The sequence below is a fragment of the Bubalus kerabau genome, chromosome 15 (assembly GCF_029407905.1).
Source record: "Bubalus kerabau isolate K-KA32 ecotype Philippines breed swamp buffalo chromosome 15, PCC_UOA_SB_1v2, whole genome shotgun sequence".
NCBI classification, from domain to species: Eukaryota; Metazoa; Chordata; class Mammalia; order Artiodactyla; family Bovidae; genus Bubalus; species Bubalus kerabau.
The window spans coordinates 29294743-29316298 of NC_073638.1; the positions used below are offsets into that span (position 1 = coordinate 29294743).

Genomic DNA, 21556 nt, shown 5'->3' on the forward strand with positions numbered 1-21556 from the left:
CATCTAGGTTATCTTATTTGTTGGCATACCTTATTTGTTGTTCATCGTATTCTCTTTATTTTTGTAAGGTCTATAGTAATGTCTTCATTTCATTTCTGATTTTAATGATTTGTGCCTTCAGTCTTTTTTTTCTTTGTCAATTTTTTGTTCTAGTAAAAATTTTGTCAATTTTTTTTTAAAGAACCAATTTTTAAAAATTATTATTTATTTATTGGCAAGGAGGTGTGTTGGGAGGGAGGAACCTGTCCCCTCCCTGGCAGTCATACCTCATCCTGGAAGGTTGGAAAAAAATGTCGCTGGGTCCGGGTCACTGTGGAAATGCACACCAAGTGGATCGACACCAGGCTGTGTGCCTGCGGCTCCAGCAATGAGTCCCTGCTGCCCAGTGGCCCCATGCATCCCGCTCACTCAACTGCCAATTATCCTATCTCTTTTCTTTTTAAATGTGGACCTGTGCAGCTTCCCTGGTGGCCCAGATGGTAAAGACTCTGCCTGCAATGCGGGAGACCTCGGATCAATCCCTGGGTCGGTCACATCCCCTGGAGGAGATGGCAACCCACTCCAGTGTTCTTGCCTGAAGAACCCCATGGATAGAGGAGCCTGGTGGGCTGCAGTCCACGGGGTTGCAAAGGGTCGGACACGACTGAGCTGTAAATTTCCCTCCAAGCACTGCTTTTGCTTCATCCGATAAATTTTGGTGTTTCGTGTCCTTGTTTTATTCATTTGTAAGGATTTTCTCATTTCCCTCATATTTTCTTCTTCAATTGTCTTCTTCTTTGATTGTCTAAAAAGTATGTTATTTAATTTCCATGTTTGTGGAAGCAGTTTTTGTTTCTGTTACAGTGTGTTTACTTCAAGCATTTATTTTTAATTCTTTTTAAGAATGTCCATCTCTCTGCTTACGTGACCCATCTCATTTTTGCAGGGTTACTTCTTCCATTAGAGCCCTTAGCATATCAATCATATTGTTGTTTAGCACAGGGAACTATAGCCAATCTCCTGGGATAAACCGTAATAGAAAAGAATAGAAAAGAATGTAGCCATGTCTATGTCTAGGAGTCATTTGCTGTACAGTAGAGAGTGGCACAATGTTGCAAATCAATTATACATCAATTAAAAAGTTCCAGGCTCTGCCCTACAAGCGGCAAATCAGTGGAGGGTGCTCTGGACAAGAGGACAGTGAAAGTGAAAGTGAAGTCGCTCAGTCGTGTCTGACTCTTTGTGACCCCATGGACTGTAGCCTGCCAAGCTCCTCTATCCATGGGATTCTCCAGGCAAGAACACTGGAGTGGGTTGCCATTTCCTTCTCCAGGGGATCTTCCTGACCCAGGGATCAAACCCAGGTCTCTGGCATTAACAGGTGGATTCTTTACTGCTAAGCCACAAGGGAAGCCCAGAGTTGTTTTTAAATTCCTGGTCTAATAGTTCCTACATCCTTGTTATATCTGAATCTGATTCTGGTGCTTTCTCTGTTTCTTCAAACTGGTTTTTCTTTTTTCTTTTAGAATGCTTTGTAATTTTTTGTTGAAGCCTGGACATGGTGTACTGTGTAAAAGACACCTGATAGTTACTCCTGTAGAAGTTTTGACTTGCAAGGTTTTGCTCTGGTAAATTGTGATTCTCTGTACCCACTTGTCTCTCTGATTTGGGGGCTATCAATTTGCCCTGTTACTTCAATCTCCGACCGATCTGAGAGTTGTTAATTTTCAGTGTTGTTAAAACAGACTGATGACTTCCAAGTTCCTTACGTGCTGAACTAAAAACTGGAAACCCTTGTTTGGTTTTTTTTTTTTTTAAATTTCTCTATATTCTTTATTTGGTGCAACACTATCATGTACTTCTTTTTAAAAAACAGATAAAGGAGTCTGGATGTTAACCTTTTTTTAAATTTATTTTTTAATTGAAGGATAATTGCTTTACAGAACTTTACTGTTTTCTGTCAAACATCAACATGGATGTTATCTTTTTAAAATTAAATTAATTGATTAATTACATTTTTGGCTGCGCTGGGTCTTCATTGCCCTGCACGGCTTTCCCTAGTCGTGGAGTGCGGGGGCGGCTCTCCAGTTCTGGCATGTGGGCTTCTCACGGCAGGGGCTTCTCCTGCTGGCTCTAGAGCATACAGGCTGCAGAAGTTGCGGTGCACGTGCTCATTTGCCCCGCGGCACATGGGGTCTTCTCAGGCCTGGGATCCAACCCATGTCCCCTGCACTGGCAAGCAGATTCTTAACCACTAGACCACCAGGGGAGTCCTATACGTTACTTCTTTAAGTATTTTACCTCCTTGGACATACTTATAGTGGTCACTTTGAAGTTTTCACTTTTAACTCCACATTTGTTCACTCTTACAGGCAATTTTCTCTTCTCTGCTTTGTGTGCATGTGTGATACTTGTGTCTTTGCATGTCTCAGAATTTTTGTTGTTGTTGTTGGGAAATGGACATTTAGAATAAGAGAGCAATGGCACCCCACTCCAGTACTCTTGCCCGGAAAATCCCATGGACGGAGGAGCCTGGTGGACTGCAGTCCATGGGATCGCGAAGAGTCAGACACAACTGAGCGACTTCACTTTCACTTTTCACTTTCATGCATCGGAGAAGGAAATGGCGACCCACTCCAGTGTTCTTGCCTGGAGAATCCCAGGGACAGCGGAGCCTAGTGGGCTGCCGTCTATGGGGTCGCACAGAGTCGGACACGACTGAAGCGACTTAGCAGCAGCAGCAGCAAACTGGGGGACTGTCTCCCTTTCCCCATGCCCCTCAACCACGGCTTGTTATTATTATCTGTATGTGTATGTGTGGAGTGACTGCCTAGTTTATTTTAGTGAAGGCTATTTCCCTCCCTTGGTGTTAAGCGTATGTTGCTTCCAGGAGGCTCAGCTTTGATTATAACCTTAGTAATCCTGGGATGACAGTGATCTTCCTTTCTTCCCCTGAGTACATTCAGCTGATAAAATAACTGCTGGCTGATTGCTCTATTTTAAAAAATCTCTAAAGACATAAAATGATCTAGACTAATGCTTTCAAATTTGAACTTCCCTGAAGGGCTAGTTTAGGAGGGCAGTGTTTGACACTGTTCTGATTCCACTTCTTGGGACTTGTGTCCCCTGGTTTCAAGGACCCCAGGCTGGATGATTTTAAGCATTTTCAAGCATCTCAGCAAAACAATAAAGCAGTTTTGGACTATGTGTTTGGGAGGCCTTGTGAGCAGCGTGGAGTTGGGGTTCGTGGGAAAGGAGACTAGGTCTGATCCATGATGCAGCATTTCCAGCCTATTAAATGTTTCAGGAGGGACCCAGGGCCCAACCATGGCCCCCAGGTCCTTGCCCTGCCCCCACTCTGTTATGACCAAGGACTGGGCTGGGGGAGGGGACAAGGAGAGGGGGGTGAGCTTTCCAGGGATAAAGGATCGAGGCGCAGAAGGTAGGGACACGTGTGGAGGTTGAATCGGCAGGAGCTGCAGCCAGATGGGGACCTGAAGGCCCGTCACTGTGGCAGGAGGCTGAGCAGGAGGGCAGCTGCGAGGCACTGGGGCGCCAGCAGAGCGGTCTGGGCCCCTGAGCTCAGCCGGTCCCCATAGCGGTCCAGCAGCATCAGAGCCACACCATTGGTCCAGCCAAACCCCTCCTGGAGAAAGGTAAGGTCCATGGGGCAAGACCCCTGGGGCAGGCCCCCAAGTCCTCTTATAGGTTGTGGGGTCCCCACCTAGAGGCCCAGGCCCCCCAGCCCCAGGGGTACCAGGGAGCACCAGTCGGGCTCCTCCCTGGGATGCAGCCTCCACAGAAGAAACTGAGGCCCAGAGAGGGGAGGTCATGGCCAGTTATGGGGACAGTACAGCCCCGAAGCTTCCTGGAGGATGTGGCCCACTCACCTGAACTTCATACTCCCCTCCACCACCTGGCTGTCCACCGTTGCTGATGTCATACTGAGGACAAGAGGATGAGCTTTAAGGTCAAGCCCTGCCCCAGCCCCCAACCCCAGGCCTCTAGGGAAGCAAGCAATGGGAGCCCCTTACAGGGAGAAGCTGCTCTGGCCAGCGGCTGAGCCCTGCAGTGCCCAAGAATGACCACCAGGTGCCGCCACTGCCCCTGAATGTGCTGGGCACCGGCTTTGCAAAGCCTGACAATTAATTCCCCCATCTCGTTCTGGGCAGGAGGACCCTGAGGATCTTCTCATACAAGGTTTTTTTTTTTTTTTTTTTAAGCCTTTTTCTGTTTTTTAATTTTTATTTTATATTGGATTACAGTTGATTAACAATGTTGTATTAGTTTCAGGTGTACAGCAAACTGATTCAGTTATCTATTCTTTTTTCAAGTTCTTTTCCCATTTAGGTTATTACAGAGTACTTAGCAGAGTTCCCATGATATACAGTAGGTCCGTGTTGGTTATCTGTTTTATCTATTTATTAAAAATTGGAGTATAATTGCTTTACAATGTTGTGTTTCAGCTTATATATATCCCTTCTCTCTAGAGCCTCCCTCCCTCCCACCCAGCCCCGATCCCACACCTCTAGGTTATCACAGAGCAGAGCTCCCTGTGTCATGCAGCAGCTTCCCTCCAGCTCTCTATTTTACACATGGTAGCGACTTCACTTTCACATTTCACTTTCATGCACTGGAGAAGGAAATGGCAACCCAGTCCAGTGTTCTTGCCTGGAGAATCCCAGGGATGGGGGAGCCTAGTGGGCTGCCGTCTATGGGGTCCCACAGTGTCAGACACGACTGAAGCGACTTAGCAGCAGCAGCAGCAGTGTATATATGGCAATGCTACTCTCGATTTGTCCCGTCTTCTTCTTCCCTCCCTGTGTCCACAAGATCATTCTCTATGTCTGCGTCTCTATACCTGCCTTGCCAATAGGTTCATTAGTACCATTTTTCTAGATTCCATATATATGTATTAATGTATGATATGTTTTTCTCTTTCTGACTTACTTTACTCTGTATGATAGACTCAGTGTTCATCCACATCATTACAAATGACCCAATTTCGTCCCTTTTTATTGTTAAGTAATATTCCATTGTATGCATGTACAACATCTCCTTTATCCATGCATCTGTGGATGGACATCTAGGTTGTTTCCATGTCTTAGCTATTGTAAACAGCACTGCAGTGAACATTGGGGAACATGTATCCTTTTGAACCATGTTTTTCTCTGGATATATGCCCAGCAGTGGGATTGCAGGGTCATATGATAGCTGTATTTTTAATTTCTTAAGGAACCTTCATACACCCGCTCCAGCATTTATGGTTTGTGGGGTTTTTGATGATGGCCATTCTGGCTGGTGTGAGGTAATATCTCATTATAGGTTTGATTCACATTTCTCTAATAATCAGTGATGCTGAGCATCTTTTCATGTGCCACTTGGCCATCTGTATGTCCTTTTTTTTTTTTTTTGGCTGGGGCAGGTAGTGTATGGGATCTCATTTCCCAGGCAGGACCCAAAATCGCCAGAGCCCCCAACCCAGGGGAAGCAGAGGTCTGAACCTTATTCTCTCAAGGATTGGAAGAGGCCCAGGTGCTAAGACCTCCTTCCTGGAACCAGAAGCCAAGCTGCTCTTAATCTAGGTTGGCTTAAGGAGAGTGGAGGGTTGGTTCCCCTGACAGGTGGGGGCAGGAGTAACTGTTTGCTGAGAGGCTGAGAGAGCAGAGAAGTTAGAGAAAAGCCTCTGCATCCTTTGTTCTCGCCTCCCAAGTGCCAGGGAGGCCGAGCCTCTATCCTCATGGGGTTGAGTTGAGGTAGGCCCCATCCCTGCCTCCCTACCTCTGATGACCAGGTCCTGCAGGGGGGCCCAGGCATTGGGGAAGTCCCATTGCTGGCCTGTCTTCTGGAGAGAGGTCGGGATTCCATACTGGTAGGTGAGGATCCGGCTGTCCTAGAAGGTTCGAGACATTATCGTGACTGTGGGTGGGGGCTGGACAGGGAGCCAAGAGGCTGGGCCCTCCTAAAGCCAGGTGACCCCTCCTGGGTCTTCTCTTCTTGGCTCACAGCCGCCCCCTTGTGGCCGAAGTAGGACCTGCATGCTAAGACACTGGGTGGAGTCGGGATGTGTGGCTGCCACTTGCCAGAGATCACAGGTCAGAGTCAGGGAGCAAGCAGGTGGTCCTGCCCCGGTGTAGCAGCCCACCATGCTGCCTCCTCACCTCCAGGTATTTCAGAGCCTTATCCACATCGTCCGGGTCAGACAAGCAGCCGGCCCAGAGGAGTGTGGTTAATGCATAAAACTTAAAATCTTTGACACTGAAGGACATATTAGAACCAGTCACCTTTCTCCTCATCTCACAGGACAGCTTTCAGGGTGACCTAGCTCAGTTTCTGTAAATTTCAGTATTTCACAGCCTGGGAGTCATTCTCCTGGTGGCACTGGGTTTAGAAGGAATAACCAGGGCCCCTCCTCGGACCCTACAGAAACTCTCTACAAAGAACTGAGCAGGAGGAGGGCAATCTACTTCTAACTCCTCACCTCCTCCCTGAAGCCCTCCCTGCCTCCCCCAGGCAAACCGAGCTCATCCTCTACCCCCAGCTACCCCGTCCTGCCCTTCACACCTCACGGTGACTGTTCACTCTGCTGCTGGGCTCACTCTTGCCTGAGGTCCTGAGGCCAGGCCTCTGCTCAGGAACCATAATTGCTCCCTCTGATTCTGGCCCAGGCCTGTGCTCAGCATGGTCTGTTATGCACTTTCTCCCCTTTGTCTGAGGCTCAGAGAGGGCAGCCTTTTGCCCAAGGCTGCGCAGCTCCTGTCCTCCAGCCCGGCCCCAGGGCCCTGGCACCCACTGCACAGAGCGCAGCTCCTGGGTCATGCATGTGCTGGCTTGGGCTGCTTCCTCACCAGCCCCCACCCAAAAGGAAAAACCTGAGCCCCTTCCTCTGCTCCCCTCCAAATCTCTGACATGCTGGCCTGTCTCCCTCTAAGCCCCCTCACGTGTGTAGCGCTGGGAGGGGATGAACAGAAAACACCTGATGTAGAGCAGCGAGCCCTGCTCTGACGCTCCCGCGCTCTCCCCGGGCACGCTCATCCACGTCCGCCTCACTGGAGAAAGCTGTTGGGGTTTCATCCACACCTGGGCCAGAACTAGGGGCCCTGAGCCTCTGGGCCTGGCTTCACGGTGACCACAGAGATTCGGGGGCACTGGGAGCCAGAGGAACCTGCCACCAGCTGGCTGCTAATCCTGGCTGCTGTGTGGTGAGCACTGGGGTGCCGGGCTGAGGGGGTCCCGGCTCCTGTACACCATTGCTCTTGCTGGGATTCTAGAGGCCGGAACGTGGGGGCCAGCAGACCAGACTCCCCATGGCCCAGGCCTGGACCAAGGCCACACGGCTGAGCAGCGCCAGAGCTAGAGCCCAAGCCCGGGCTGCAGGGCCACCAGCCTCCGCTCCACACGGGCCCAGGGTGCCCGTGTCCTCTCTCCTGACTCCAGGTGAAGCCAGAGGTCCTCAGCCACCCCGAGCAGTTCTCGCTGATCTACTCAAGACACCCCTTCTTTGTGCCCGATGGGCGCTTTGTGGAGTTCCACCAGTGGCAGATGTCCGGGGACTGCAGGGTGAATGAGGGGTTAACCTGGTGAACGGGTGGGCGCCCTGACGTGGCCAGGGCATGCAGGACAGAGGGTGGCAATGGGTGATGCCTGAGCTCTCCTCCCCCAGGGACTCCTTGGGTGATGGAGGCTCTGCTCCTCTCTGAGGTGACTGAGATGGTGAAGAGCATGCTGCAGAACTGACTTCCTGAAGTGGGCACCCCTCCCCATGCTGCCCCACAACCCCCTTCCTGAGACCTCCCAGGGTGGGGCTGGGGCGGGGCATCTGCTCTGAGGTGGTGCCCATCCGGCTCCACTCCAGGGACCACATTGACACCTTGGCCTTAGAGCTGGACTTTTTTTTTAATTTATTTATTTGGCTGTGCTGGGTCTTAGATGTGACATGTGGAATCTTTCGTTGGGGCACGCGAACTCTTAGTTGTGGCATGTGGGATCTAGTTCCCTGACAAGGGGTTGAACCTGGGCCCCCTGTACTGGGATGCCTGCACGGGTCAGTCTTAGCCACTGGACCACCAGGGAAGTCCCTAGAGCTGGACTTTTGGGCTAAGAACAGGAGCATCTCTGTGAGCTCCGGGAGAAGAACTATGTCCTGAATCGCTATGAAGTCCCTTACGGGGGCCCCAGCTGAGGACCCACCTGGCCAGCCTCTCAATCTGTTGTATGTTCACTCCGGTTTGAGTGTCAGGACTTCCCTGGGCAGGAGGGTGGGGGACTGAGTCCCACCTCTCAGATGGTGAGCTGATAGCCCTGGGAGATTCAGGGCTGTGGGTCCCAGCTGAGGCAGCCTCCTGCCTGGGCATGGAGGGCCTAGAGCCCCAGTGCCAGGCCCCTCCCAGCTCCAGGAGTGCCGGTGACTTAGCTCCTCCTCTCAGATCGTGTGGGCTCCCAGGAAAGGGGTGTTGATCTGTGCTCTGGGGGCTGGATCACATCGACCCAGATGCTCATGTATCCTGGGCCAGGCCCTGCTCTGGGCCATACCTGGGGCAGGAGAGGCCCCAGAGGACCATGGGAGCAGGCAGGACACCACTGAGACCGGGGGCAGGGGCTGCATTCTGGTAGGAGGAGAGCAGAACACCCTGGCACTAGCTTCTTTGTAGTTCAGACACCAGCCTGCGCAACGCAGCACTGCCCCTCCTCCCAGAGCCAGGCCTGGAGCAAGACAAGGGAGCCTCAAGTCCCCACCCCCACCTGCTCAAACCACAGCCACCTGTAGATCAAAACACATCTTTTTTAAAATCCTCAGCTGCCTGAAAGATGTACATGGTTGGGGGTGGGGCTGAGACTACACACATGCGGTGGGGGGACTCCTGAGTGCCCTCAGACTTTGCACGTTTCTGCATTTCTGCACACGACAGCGATTTTTGCAGAAAGATTGTGGAGGGTGCATCTGGGCCTGGGACCAGCCTGTGGCAGCTGTCTGTGGCTGCTCTTGTCCACCCAGGATGCCCAACCTCTTGTTCTCACCTCAACCACTGTGGCGGCTTCCTCTCCCCGTGAGAACAGGGACTCCCACAACGCCCAGAGGACTGGCCGTCTCCCTGCCTGGCCTGGAGTTCAGGGCCACTGCCCAGTATTAGCAAAATTCACAGGCTCCCAGGTGATCCACTCAAGTCACACACGCTTTCTCCCACCCAGGCTCTGTAATTAAGGGTATTAGCAATGTTTGTAAATCTCCATGAGAGAGGATTTCAACCAGAACTGGGCCCCAGAAGCCCCTGATTGAAGCCATTCAAGGCTGTGGGCTCCTGAGCGGCTCATCTGTATCACCTGAAGGCTTTGCTAGCCACAAGGGGTTGCAGACTCAAATTCCAGGACACAATTATGGGATGTAGTTGAGACTAAGGAACTCGAACTATGCAAGCAGGAAGATGCTTGGTGGGGCTGGGGTGACCAGAAAGCACATTCCTTTTTTAAAATTTGATTAATTAATTAATTACTTTGGCTGCGATGGTCTTAGTGATGGCACTCGAACTCTTTGCATCATGCAGGGTCTTTCACTGTGGCGCACAGAATCTCTAGTTATGGCGCACGGGCTCAGTAGTTGCAATGTGCTGGCTTAGATGCTCTGTGGCAGCTGAGATTCCCGGGACCAGGAATCGAACCTGTGTCCCCTGCATTGCAAGGTGAATTCTTAACCACTGGACCACCAGGGAAGTCCCCGGAAAACACATTCCTGTGTAACTGGGGTCTCTGCTTCTGGCTAGTGTAGGGGAATGCAGGGTCCTTGTTTGCTAGATCTTCCAATTTCTCAACATAAGATGGAGATCCATAGTTTACATGAAATATTCCAATTTTTAAGTGTCTCGATGTCCCAAATTCTGACTGTAGCTCTAGAAGTGCAAGCCTGTGAGGAAGTGAGGCGTAGGAAGGAGGAGACCTGAGCCCACTACAGGGTTCCCTTTTCCCCACTGCGTCCAGAGCCCCACTGTTGAATGAGTCAGCCTGGATGCTCACTCCAAGTCATGTGTTGCCCTTAACTGTGTAATGTAATGTGTGTGTGCACACTCATGTCCGACTCTGCGACCCCTTGGACCATAGCCCACCAGGTTCCTCTGTCCATGGAATTTTCCTGGCAAGAATACTGGAGTGGGTCACCATTTCCTACTCCAGGAGATCTTCCTGACCCAGAGATCAAACCCACATCTCCTGTGTCTCTTGCATTGTCAGGTGGATTCTTTAACCACTGAGCCACCTGGGAAGCCCTCTATAGTGAGATACTCTTAATACGTAAGGATTGAGATCCTTAATACGTAAAGATCTCTTGCAAATCAAAAAGGAAAAGTAATATTGTCACGCTTGGAAAAAATCTATAGAGTGACTGGATGGCCGATAAACATGATGCTCGGTTCATTCTTTTTCTGGATCTGGTTCAGCTCTCAGCCCACAGGGACACAGCTCCTCACTGCCCTCTGTGCTCTGACCTTCTTAGATGTTCTCAGCCAGGTCTCACCACTTAACTTGTCTGTCTAGTCCTTCTTGGCACATTTACAAGCAGATGCGTCACTGGTGGGAAAGATAATACATTACTTATTCAGCTTTGGTTTTGCAGTGAAATGGCAGGCTATGTGGGGGAAGGACTGAGAGAGGGACCCCGAGAGGCAGCCCAGGCTTCTCTCAGCCGTCTCAGTAAGCCAACTCTGGCCCAAACTTGCATCCTCATGCAGTAAAAGTGCTGCTCGACCCCCATTCTTGGAAGGCAGCTGGCAGGGGCGGGGGGTGAGTGGGAGGGGGAGGAAGGTTCTCCTTGCCTTGGTCCCAGAGTATTTCTTTGAGGAAGAAATTCTGGTTTCCTTCTGTACTCTTCTCAGGGTAGCGATGTGACCAGCTTTTTTGAAGAGGTTGATTTCCCAGGCTCCCCTGTAGTGAGGGGTGACCGGGGACCCAGTTCTGACACACGCAAGTGAAAGCCACTGGAAGAGGCTCCTGGGAAAGCTCCTTCAGAGGAGAGAGACTCGGCCAGCTTTGCTTTTGGTCCTCTGCCCTTCGCCTTCCTTCCTGCCTTGAGCACAGATGAAGTGCTTGGATCTGCAGAAGCCACCTTGCAACCACAAGGCAATGAACGCAAGGCTGAAAACCAGGGACTTAGATGGCAGAGCAGAAAGATGGAGAACCTGGGCTTGGGTTGTGCTGTGAGTCACACAGCCTTGTGTGCATGTTTTAGTCACTCAATTGTGTCCAGCTCTTTGAGACTCCATGGGTTGCAGCCCGCCAGGCTCCTCTGTCCATGGAATTCTTCAGGCAAGAATAGTGGAGTGTGTTGCCATTTCCTACTCCAGGGGACCTTCCCCACCCAGGAATCGAACCAGGGTCTCCCGCACAGCGGGCAGATTCTGTACCGTCTGAGTCACTTGGGAAGCCTTCATGGCCCTGGGCTCCCCTCAGATGAGAAAAAAAAAATGATTAGTAGTTTAAGCTGCGGGTGTTCAGATTTCTGTCCCTTCTGGCTGACTCCAGCTCTGGCAGGTCCTCTTGCAAGGCCTTCCGGTCAGTACTTTCTCCCTCACACCTAGCTCAGTGCCCTCCTGGCCTGTCAGGGTGGCAGTGCCGCCGCCTGCCTGGCCTAATCTCAGTCCAGCTCTTTGTGGAGGGGCAGATCAGTCCAAATAGGACCAATCCCAGCACACCGTCCGCACAGTCTTGGAACCGAACCCCAGACCCCCTGCGTCCTCATCGGCACTCGTGTCCACAGCTCCTGGCCTCCCCACAGGCAGTGGAGCCAGGGTGGTGTGTGACTACAGATGGAAAGTGGCGCTTGCAGCTCTGGGGGTGCCGGCGATGTTCTGTTTCATGACCCATGACAAGGCGTTTGGTTTACGTGATCTGTTCACTATCGTTTGTGTTTTATGGACGTTCCCACTTTGCATCTTAATTCACAGTAAAATCATTTGAAAATTTCAGAGGCCATTGGTCAGCTGGATTTGGCCCATTTGGACAGGAGGGGGAGGGTCGGCGGTGGCCGCAGGCTGGACCGTCCAGCAGCGGCCTGAAGAGCCAGCAAGGGGCACCTCCTGGGGAGGGGCAGGGTGAGCGGGCAGGACCGAGCCTTCCATGGAATCGAGTGTCAGCCAGTTCATTCTCTTAAGAATAGCTGCACACCTGCAGATCAGCAGTTTCTGTTGTGGTGAGAAGTATTAAAAAAACAAATGAAAGGGCGAGCTCGCCTCTGACACGCCAGCCTCACGGCCCCGAGACTCCTGCCACTGTCTGTCACTGCCCACGCGCCTTCCTCGATCCGTGCTGCTGGCACATGTAGGGCCTGTGACCTGCGACCCCACTCCAGCCCCCCAGGGCCACGGAGCCAAGCCTGTCTCTGAGTGGGGGTCTCACACACGGGCTCCCCGTACGGGCAAGTCAGGTGACCATTCTGAGCCTCAGTGTCCTCACTTGTGAAGTGGCGCTATTATCTCTCCTGCAGGCGTGTTGTAAAAATCAGACGTGATGTGTTTTCAGGTACAGAGAGTCAGCCAAGGGCAGCGTCTGCTGTGTTCGTGAGTGGAGATGCCCTAGTTTAGTCCATCCCAGCAGTGGAGGGGAGGGAGCGGGACTGTTCTCTTCGAGGCCCCCTGCAAACTTCACACCATGTGGATGAGGGTCCCCGAGGGCTCGAGGGAAGGTAAGGTTAAGCTTCCCTCAGCCCCCACCCTCCCCTGGAAGACCTCCTTGTCAGCCACTCCCCATGAGGCTGTCCTTCCAGACCCTTCAGCTCTGAGCCTTGTTTGACACAAACCTGCAGGGAGCGGTAGGCCAGCAGGTGCCCAGCAGAGTGAGCATCATGCCAAGAAGAACTGGTGGTTGGACAAGCAAAGACCAATCTCCAGGCAACAAAAGAGGGCTGTTCTGGGGGCCTCGAAATCTGGGTAGAGTGAAAGGTAGCAGGAAGGCTGCTCAGAGCCAGCCACCCACAGCGGCCTGCGGCCCAGCATGGGGCCGTGGAGACCCTGGACTGGAAGGCTTCAGGATTCCCCGCAGAAGGCCTCCTGCAGAGCTCACAGCCCAGGCTCATGGCTTGTTAATAGCTGCATTCCTCAGGCTGTCTCTCTGCCGCTCCACTTCTGGGGTTTCCTGCAAGAAGGATGTGGTTTGGTCAGCCTGGAGAGGATAGGCCTGGAAGGATCTTCTGACATTGAAAGTTCCAGGCTGTACAAAGAAAGACATGTGGATGGCCATTAGGCACAGGAAAAGATCCTCAACATCACTAATTATTAGAGAAATGCAAATCAAAACTATCTCACACTGGTCAGAATGGCCATCATCAGAAAGTCTATGAGTAACAAATGCTGGGGAGGGTGTTGGCGAAAGGGAACTCTCCTGCAGCTTCAGTGGGGGTATAATCTGGTGCAGCCACTGTGGAGAATCGTATGGAGAGCCCTCAGAAAACTAAAAATAGAATTACCATATGACTCAGCAATCCCACGCCTGGGCATATACCTGGACAAAACTGTAATCAAAAAGATACATGCACTCTAAGTTCGTAGCAGCACTCTTCACAATAGCCAAGATATGGAAACCTAAATGTCTGATGAGTGGATAAAGAAGATGTGGTGTATATATATACACAATGGAATAGCACCCAGCCATAAAAAAAGAACAAAATAATGCCATTTGCAGCAACATGGATGGACCTAGAGATTATTACAGTAAGTGAAGTAAATCAGAAAGAGAAAGCCAAATACCATATGATATCACTTATATGTGGATTCTAAAATATACCATACGTAAACCTGTCTACAAAACAAGACTCACAGACATAGAGATCAGACGTGTGGCTGCCAAGGGGGCGAGGGGTAGGGAGAGGGATGGATCAGGAATTTAAGGTGGGTAGATGCAAACTATTGCATTTAGAATGAGTAAACAAGGCCCTACTGTATAGCACAGGGAACTATAGCCAATCTCCTGGGATAAACCGTAATAGAAAAGAATAGAAAAGAATGTAGCCATGTCTATGTCTAGGAGTCATTTGCTGTACAGTAGAGAGTGGCACAATGTTGCAAATCAATTATACATCAATTAAAAAGTTCCAGGCTCTGCCCTATAAGCGGCAAATCAGTGGAGGGTGCTCTGGACACGAGGACAGTGAAAGCGAAAGTGAAGTCGCTCAGTCGTGTCCCACTCTTTGAGACCCCATGGACTGTAGCCTATCAGGGTCCTCTGTCCATGGGATTCTTCAGGCAAGAATACTGGAGTGGGTTGCAATTTCCTTCTCCAGGGGATCTTCCCAACCCAGGGACTGAACCCGGGTCTCCCGCATTGCGGGCGCACCCTTTACCATCTGAGCCACCAGGGAAAGTTAATTCCTAGGTCTGAGTCTCCAAAGAGGTGATGGGTCTGTGTGGGGCAGACGGGGCTGAGTCACAACTCCTCCCTAGAAGGCATACCTGGCATCCTGTACTTCAGCTTACGAGAAACTCAAAGAGTATTGAAAAGTTGGGAGTGTAATGGCAAGAAACACACGAATGCCTGCCACCTGACTTTGCCCTGTTTTCGTCTTTGTTTTTAGAGCTGAAACAGGTCCCTGCTTGCATTCCTGACCCTCCCAGGCTTAGCCGCTCTTCTGAATTTGCATTGTCAACAGTTAGAACTGGACTTGGAACAACAGACTGGTTCCAAATAGGAAAAGGAGTACGTCAAGGCTTTATATTGTCACCCTGCTTATTTAACTTATATGCAGAGTACATCATGAGAAAGAAACACAAACTGGAATCAAGATTGCAGGGAGAAACATCAATAACCTAAGATATGTAGATGACACCACCCTTATGGCAGAAAGTGAAGAGGAACTACAAAGCCTCTTGATGAAAGTGAAAGTGGAGAGTGAAAAAGTTGGCTTAAAGCTCAACATTCAGAAAACAAAGATCATGGCATCTGGTCCCATCACTTCATGGGAAATAGATGGGGAAACAGTGGAAACAGTGTCAGACTTTATTTTTCTGGGCTCCAAAATGACTGCAGATGGTGACTGCAGCCATGAAATTAAAAGATGCTTACTCCTTGGAAGGAAAGTTATGACCAACCTAGATAGCATATTCAAAAGCAGAGACATTACTTTGCCAACAAAGGTCCGTCTAGTCAAGGCCATGCTTTTTCCTTTGGTCATGTATGGATGTGAGAGTTGGACTGTGAAGAAGGCTGAGTGCTGAGGAATTGATGCTTTTAAACTGTGGTGTTGGAGAAGACTCTTGAGAGTCCCTTGGACTGCAAGGAGAGCCAACCAGTCCATTCTGAAGGAGATCAGCCCTAGGATTTCTTAGGAAGGAATGATGCTAAAGCTGAAACTCCAGTACTTTGACCACCTCATGCAAAGAGTTGACTCTTTGGAAAAGACTCTGATGCTGGGAGGGATTGGGGGCAGGAGGAGAAGGGGACGACAGAGGATGAGATGGCTGGATGGCATCAGTGACTAGATGGATGTGAGTCTCAGTGAACTCTGGGAGTTGGTGTTGGACAGGGAGGCCTGGTGTGCTGCGATTCATGGGGTCAGAGTCGGACACGACTGAGCGACTGATTTGATCTGATCTGATTCTCATGCACGCCTTCATACTTCTGCTGTATGTATCGACAAACCACATGTAGTATTAGCTTTGCATGTTACTTTTCACTGTGGTAAAACACATAAAATAAAATTTCCCATTGAACATTTTCACCATGGTTTATTGCACGCTTCAGTGGCACGAAGTACATTCCCATTGTTGGGTAACATCACCACTGTCCAGCTCTAGAAATTCTTAATCTTCCAAAACTGAAAGTCTGTGTCCATTAGTCAATAAGGTTCCTATTCCCTCCTCCCCCACAACTTCTGGAAACCATCATTTTACTTTTTATCACAATGAATTCTTGGTATGAATAGACTCATATAATGTTTTTCCTTTTGTGTCTGACTTATCTCACCTAGCATAGCATCTTCAAGGTTCCTGCATGTCGTAGCATGTGTCAATTTCTTTCCTTTTAAAGGCTGAGTAAATTTCATTGCATATGTCAGCCAAGCTTTGTTTATTCATTCATTGATGGACATTTGGGCTGTTTCCACCTTTTGGCAACTGTGAATAATGCAACTGAACACAGGTATTTAAGTATCTGTTCAAGTAGTTGCTTTCAGTTCTTTTGGGGACGTACACAAAAATGGAATTGTTGGATCATATGGTAATTCTGTGTTTAATTGTTTGAGGAACCCCCCCTATTGCTTTGCATGTTTTAAAATCTTATGTACTGTGTATGGAGGGTATTGTACTGTGTTATTTAGCAATTCGTTGCTTTTTTTTTCTTTGGCGCTTGTATGTTTCTCAGTTTCAGCCGTATTAATACATAGATCTAATCTGAGAATCTGTGTCCTTTAACTTACAAGTATTGTCATTACTTGGACTTATTTTTACCATCTTATTATTTTGTGCTCCTCGATCTTCTCATGGGTTTTTCTTTTTCGTTTTTCTCTTGTTTCCTATATCAATCGAATCTAGTGAGCCTTTTTTATTTTTTTATGTTTTATTTTTTGGCGGGACCACTCGGTAGGCAGGACCTCAGTTCACCACGCAGGGTTAGAACCTGTGCTCCCTGCATTGGTAGGCAGATTCTTAACCACTGGACCATCAGGGAAATCAGAGCCTCTTTTGTTATTTTTTTCTACTTTTATTCCTTCCTTCTTTCATTCATTTTCTGGGAAATTGTAGGTTTCATTCCTACTCTTTAGGGCTCCTCTCCCCTTCTTTTCACACGTACACTGATTCAATTAATGAGGAACAGGACCGTCCCCTGATGGGGGAAGGGCCTTGGAACACTTCGATCACCTCCTCCCCTTCCATAGCAGCACCCGGGCTTGTGGGCCGCCTTAGTTTCCTCCAACTCACCGCCGTCAGAGTCGCACGTTTCCACAGTCGGTGCGTATATCCATTTACCCGCATGTTTACCAGAGTGTATTTGCTCTCTTCATTGCTTTTTTAAAAAATTTAAGTGTAGTTAATTTTTAATGTGTTAGTTTCAAGTGTACACCGAAATGATTCAGTTACATATATATATATAATTTTTTTCTTTTTCAGATTATTTTCCGTTACAGGTTATTACAAGACACTGACTATAGTTCCCTGTGCTAAGCAGTAGGTCTGTGTTTTTGCTCTTCACGGCTTTTTTACATCTCACACCTTCTGAGTTCCATTTCCTTTCTCTTAAAATAAATGTGCTGGCAGCCCTAACCCGGTGATGTTATCGTGAAGTCTTTTCCGTCTTCATCTGAAAGGTCTTTATTTCACTTTCACTCCTTGCGTTGGGTTGTCAGCAACGCTGGCCACCAAGTTCTGTCCATCCCTGTGATGCCCATGTCACTCCTCCCAAGGAGATGGAGTTTATTTCCCCTGCCCTTAAACACGGGCTGGCCTTGTGACTTGCTTTGATCAGTAGAATGTGGAAGTGACCCCGTGCCAGGTCCAGCCTTAGGTCATAAGAAGACTGACTGATTCCACTTTTACCCAGCTGGGGTCCAAGCACCATGAAGCTAAGCCCAGTTGCCCCACTGAAGAGATAGAGGGGGCCTGGAGGATGACAATGACAAGGGGCCAGAGAGTCACCTGAAATCCCGTCCCTTCCGCTGAGGGCCTGCGTGTGAGTGAAGCTGCCTCGTTTCTTCCAGTCTCAGATGGGCCACCCTAGCCAAGGCCACACAGAAGGTAAAATGAGCTGTCCCCACTCTGTCAAATTACAGAACTGTGAGCGAATACACAGGGGAGGTTGCCTTAAGCCACTATATTATGGAGAGGTTTACTATGCAGCAAGAGCCAACTGGAGCCCTCTTGAGTGGTATTTTAGGGGAGTTTGAACTCTAGGGTGAGTTAGTTTTTGCCAGCACTCTGTAGCATGCCTCTGACTTCCGTCTTCTGTTCTGCCATCGAGAAGGCTGCTGTAAATTGTTTTCCTATGTAGGTAATCTGTCAGGTGATTTAAAATCATCTGTTTGTCTCCACTGGTCTGCAGTTTCTCTAAAACATATCTGGTAGAGTCTCTGTTTTCTTTTTCCTGTCAGAAATTATGCTGATATTCCTGCTTCTGCCTTCTCTTCCTCTTACTCCTACAAATAGTTTTGGAGTATATATTATGTGCTAAATACTATTCTAAGCGTTGGGAATTAAACTGTGAACAAAAGAGAGGAAGACTCTATTCTCATATGGGGGGAGACTCTGTTCTCAGGCACAGAGCCTGAGAATGAAGCCAGCGTGCAGAAGAGCAGAGTTGAGGTTTTGGGAAAAGCAAAACTTGAATGCATGGTTGAAACCTGCATGGTGCCATACCCAAAGGCAGCCCTACTCATTATATTTTCAGTAACGTAGCGATCATTGCCCCTTGTTTCTTTCTTTTTTTTAATAAATATTTTTAAATTATTTTGCTTATTTATTTACTTTTGACTACATTGGTTCTTTGTTGCTGTGCTCAAGCTTTCTCTAGTTGCGGAGAGTAGGGGCTACTCTCTAGTTATGGTATGAAGCCGTCTCACTGCAATGGCTTCTCTTGTTGCAGAGCACAGGCTCCAGGGCACAGGGGCTCAGTAACGGCAGCCTGTGGGCTCTAGAGCACAGGCTTAATAACTGTGGTGCACAGGCTTGTTAATAGTTGCTCCTCGGCATGTGGGATCTTCCCAGGCCAGGGATCCAACTGGTGTCCCCTGCGTTGCAAGGTGGATTCTTAACCACTGGACCACCAGGGAAAACCTGCCCATGGTTTCTTAAGATAGTTTAAAAAAAAAAATTATTTAGCTGCACCAGGGCTTGGTTGCGGCACGCAGGATCTTCGTTGCCGTGTGGGATCTTCGTTGCAGCGGACAGGCTGGACTCTCCCGTTGTGGCGCTCTGCCTCGGTAGTCGTGGCGCGTGGGCTTAGTTGCTCCACAGCATGTGGGATCTTAGTTCCCCTACCAGGGATCGAACTCGCATCCCCTGCATTGCAAGGCAGATTCTTAACTACTGGACCACCAGGGAAGTCCCTTAAGACTTTTAATTTTAAAAAATCCACTTTTAAATGGATTTTTATGCCATTTACAAGTGAAACGGTACTAACTGATACCTATCCCAGCCCAGCCTGATCCAGATGTCCTTCCTCTGTGAAACTTTACATTCATCTTTTCATTTAATTTATTTTAAAATTAATTAATTAAAATTTCTGTTTCTATTTGATCTTGTTCCAAAAAAGAAAAAAAAAAGATATAAGTACATTAACAAAGATGGATAAAACACAGGTAGCATAGTTTAGAAGTGTTACTATTCTTACCAAACCTGAAGAGGCGTATGTTTCATTAACTCTGAAAAATTATCAATTGTCATCTCTCAATAACGCCTTGGCCATTCTCTTTTGAAATTCCTGTTAGACAAATGGTAGACCTTCTCATCTTATTCTTTGCGTCACTTAACCTCTTTTTTGTAATTTCTATTTCTTCTTCTTCCTCTGGGTAATATTCTTAGACCAGTTTCCCAATTCACTATTTTTCTCTCTTCATTTGTATTGAATCTGGTGTTTAGCCTATTTATTGAATTGTATATTTCAGTTATTTTTTCATTTCTGGAAATTCTATTTGGTTCTTTTACACCTATTCATAGTATTTTATTCTTTTCTTATGCTTTCAATGCCTTATATGCATCTAGACATTTTAATGATATCTATTGTATAATATCTTTAGTCTTCATATAACATCTCAGATGCTTGAGAGTCTAATTTTGAGGTTAAGTCCGCTGAGTCTTTCATTATGATGGCTTATTTCCCTTTCCTTTCTTTTTTCCTTTCTTTCTTTCTCTTTCTCTTTTCCTCCCTCCCTTCCTCCCCTCTCCCCGCCCCTCTCTTCCTTTCTCCTTTCTTTCTTTTTTGTAAGTCTGGGTTGCAAGCTCATGTTCAGTGGGGCTTTATCCTTTGGGATTCCATGTGATCTGGGTTGAAAGCATGATATTCCAGAGTTACTTTGTGATTGCTTCTTTTAGGAACCCCAACAGTATCACTCACTATGAGAAGTTTTTTGTTTTTTTTTTTTTAATGTTATTCTCTTGTCTTGTTGCTGGATCCTATATAAATAATCATGAAGGCAGCATCAACTCAAGCCCCAAACAGGAAACACAGACCTATGTTTAGAAATTCTAAACAGGAGAATTTCATTTTCTACCCAGAACCCAAGCTGAGACATCCTTTTTTGCTATTTTCCTGGGCTAGGGAAGATTTGCTTCCCTAGATCACCTTTTCATTGAGGCTGTAACTCTTTGAGGATTATGGATCTAGGTGAGGACTCAGCTCCATCTTTTTACTTCACAGCCCTTGGGTATTATTGACTACCTTGCAGGATAATTTTCTAAGTGATATGAGAACTAGAAGCATGTTTTGTTCTACTGAAGTGCCTCCGAACGGGCTCCTGGAGGCTCCTGGACGGGGGCTGGTCATCAGAAAGACCAACCAATGATGAGAAGCTTGGAATTTTCAGCCCCACCCTCATCTTCCAGAGAGAAGGCAGGGGCTGGAAATGAAGTTAATAATTGATCATGCCTATGTCAGGATGCCTCCATAAAATCCCAATAGTACATATGGAGCTGGGAGAGCTTCCAATTAGTGAACATATGCACATGGGGAGGTTCTTTAGCAAATTTATTAAACCCAAAAAGGGGGATCGTTGAACTTCAGATCAATGCCAGTTAGTCAGAAGCACTGGCATCTGAAGAGTGTGTGTGTGTGTGTGTGTGTGTGTGTGTGTGTGTGTGTGTGTGTGTGATGGTGTGGCAGTCTTGTGGGACTGAGCCCTTAAGCTGTGGGACCCGATGCTATTTCTGGCTAGTGTCAGAATTGAGTTAAACTGTAGGACAAAAGCTGAGCGCTGAAGAATTGATGCTTTTGAACTGTGGTATTGGAGAAGACTCTTGAGAGTCCCTTGGATTGCAAGGAGATCCAACCAGTCCATTCTAAAGGAGATCAGTCCTGGGTGTTCTTTGGAAGGACTGATGCTAAAGCTGAAACTCCAGTACTTTGGCCACCTCATGCGAAGAGTTGACTCACTGGAAAAGACTCTGATGCTGGGAGGGATTTGGGGCAGGAGGAGAAGGAGACGACAGAGGATGAGATGGCTGGATGGCATCACCGACTTGGTGGATGTGAGTCTGAGTGAACTCCGGGAGTTGGTGATGGACAGGGAGGCCTGGCGTGCTGCGATTCATGGGGTCACAGAGTCGGACAGGACTGAGCAGACTGAACTGAAATGAACTGAGTGTCATAGAGGTTTGCTCCACACGTTTGGTGGCCAGAAGTGTCATAATTGAAGTGTTTTCTGTGAAGGTAAAAGAGACACAGAGAAGACAAATACCCAGGAAGAAAAAAAATCTAAGCTTTTCCTTATACTCAGAGAATAGCTTGTTGGTTTTGAGAGGTGAGGGGGTGGGCAGTGGGCAAAACGAATGAAAGGAGTAAAAAAGTACAAACTCCCAGTTGTAAAATAAGTCATAGAGATGTAATATATGGTATAGGGATCATAGTTTATAATACTGTATATTTGAAAGTTGCTAACAGCGTAGCTCTTAGAAGC

At 48.3% G+C, this 21556-nt stretch overlaps 1 protein-coding gene and 1 long non-coding RNA gene across 4 annotated transcripts; one reads left to right on the top strand and one right to left on the bottom strand.

Moving 5' to 3' along the window:
* Nucleotides 1–2968: 2968 nt before the first annotated feature.
* LOC129628781 (trehalase-like) lies at nucleotides 2969–9672 on the bottom strand. 3 transcript variants are annotated; one of them, XM_055548301.1, is made up of 4 exons: nucleotides 8998–9672; nucleotides 5761–5872; nucleotides 3870–3923; nucleotides 2969–3625 (listed from the first exon to the last, which is right to left on the bottom strand). In XM_055548301.1, the coding sequence occupies exons 2-4, from the start codon at nucleotides 5845–5847 to the stop codon at nucleotides 3485–3487; spliced, it is 282 nt and encodes a 93-aa protein (XP_055404276.1). In that variant the 5' UTR covers nucleotides 5848–5872; nucleotides 8998–9672; the 3' UTR covers nucleotides 2969–3484. The 3 variants fall into 3 exon arrangements, with proteins under 3 accessions (XP_055404276.1, XP_055404274.1, XP_055404275.1); XM_055548299.1 differs by lacking the exon at nucleotides 8998–9672 and adding an exon at nucleotides 7557–7648; XM_055548300.1 differs by lacking the exon at nucleotides 8998–9672 and adding an exon at nucleotides 6544–6810.
* Nucleotides 6992–11756, top strand: LOC129628782 (uncharacterized). The gene is made up of 2 exons (XR_008702901.1): nucleotides 6992–7539; nucleotides 10842–11756. It is a non-coding gene; the product is annotated as an uncharacterized LOC129628782 (long non-coding RNA).
* Nucleotides 11757–21556: the final 9800 nt, after the last annotated feature.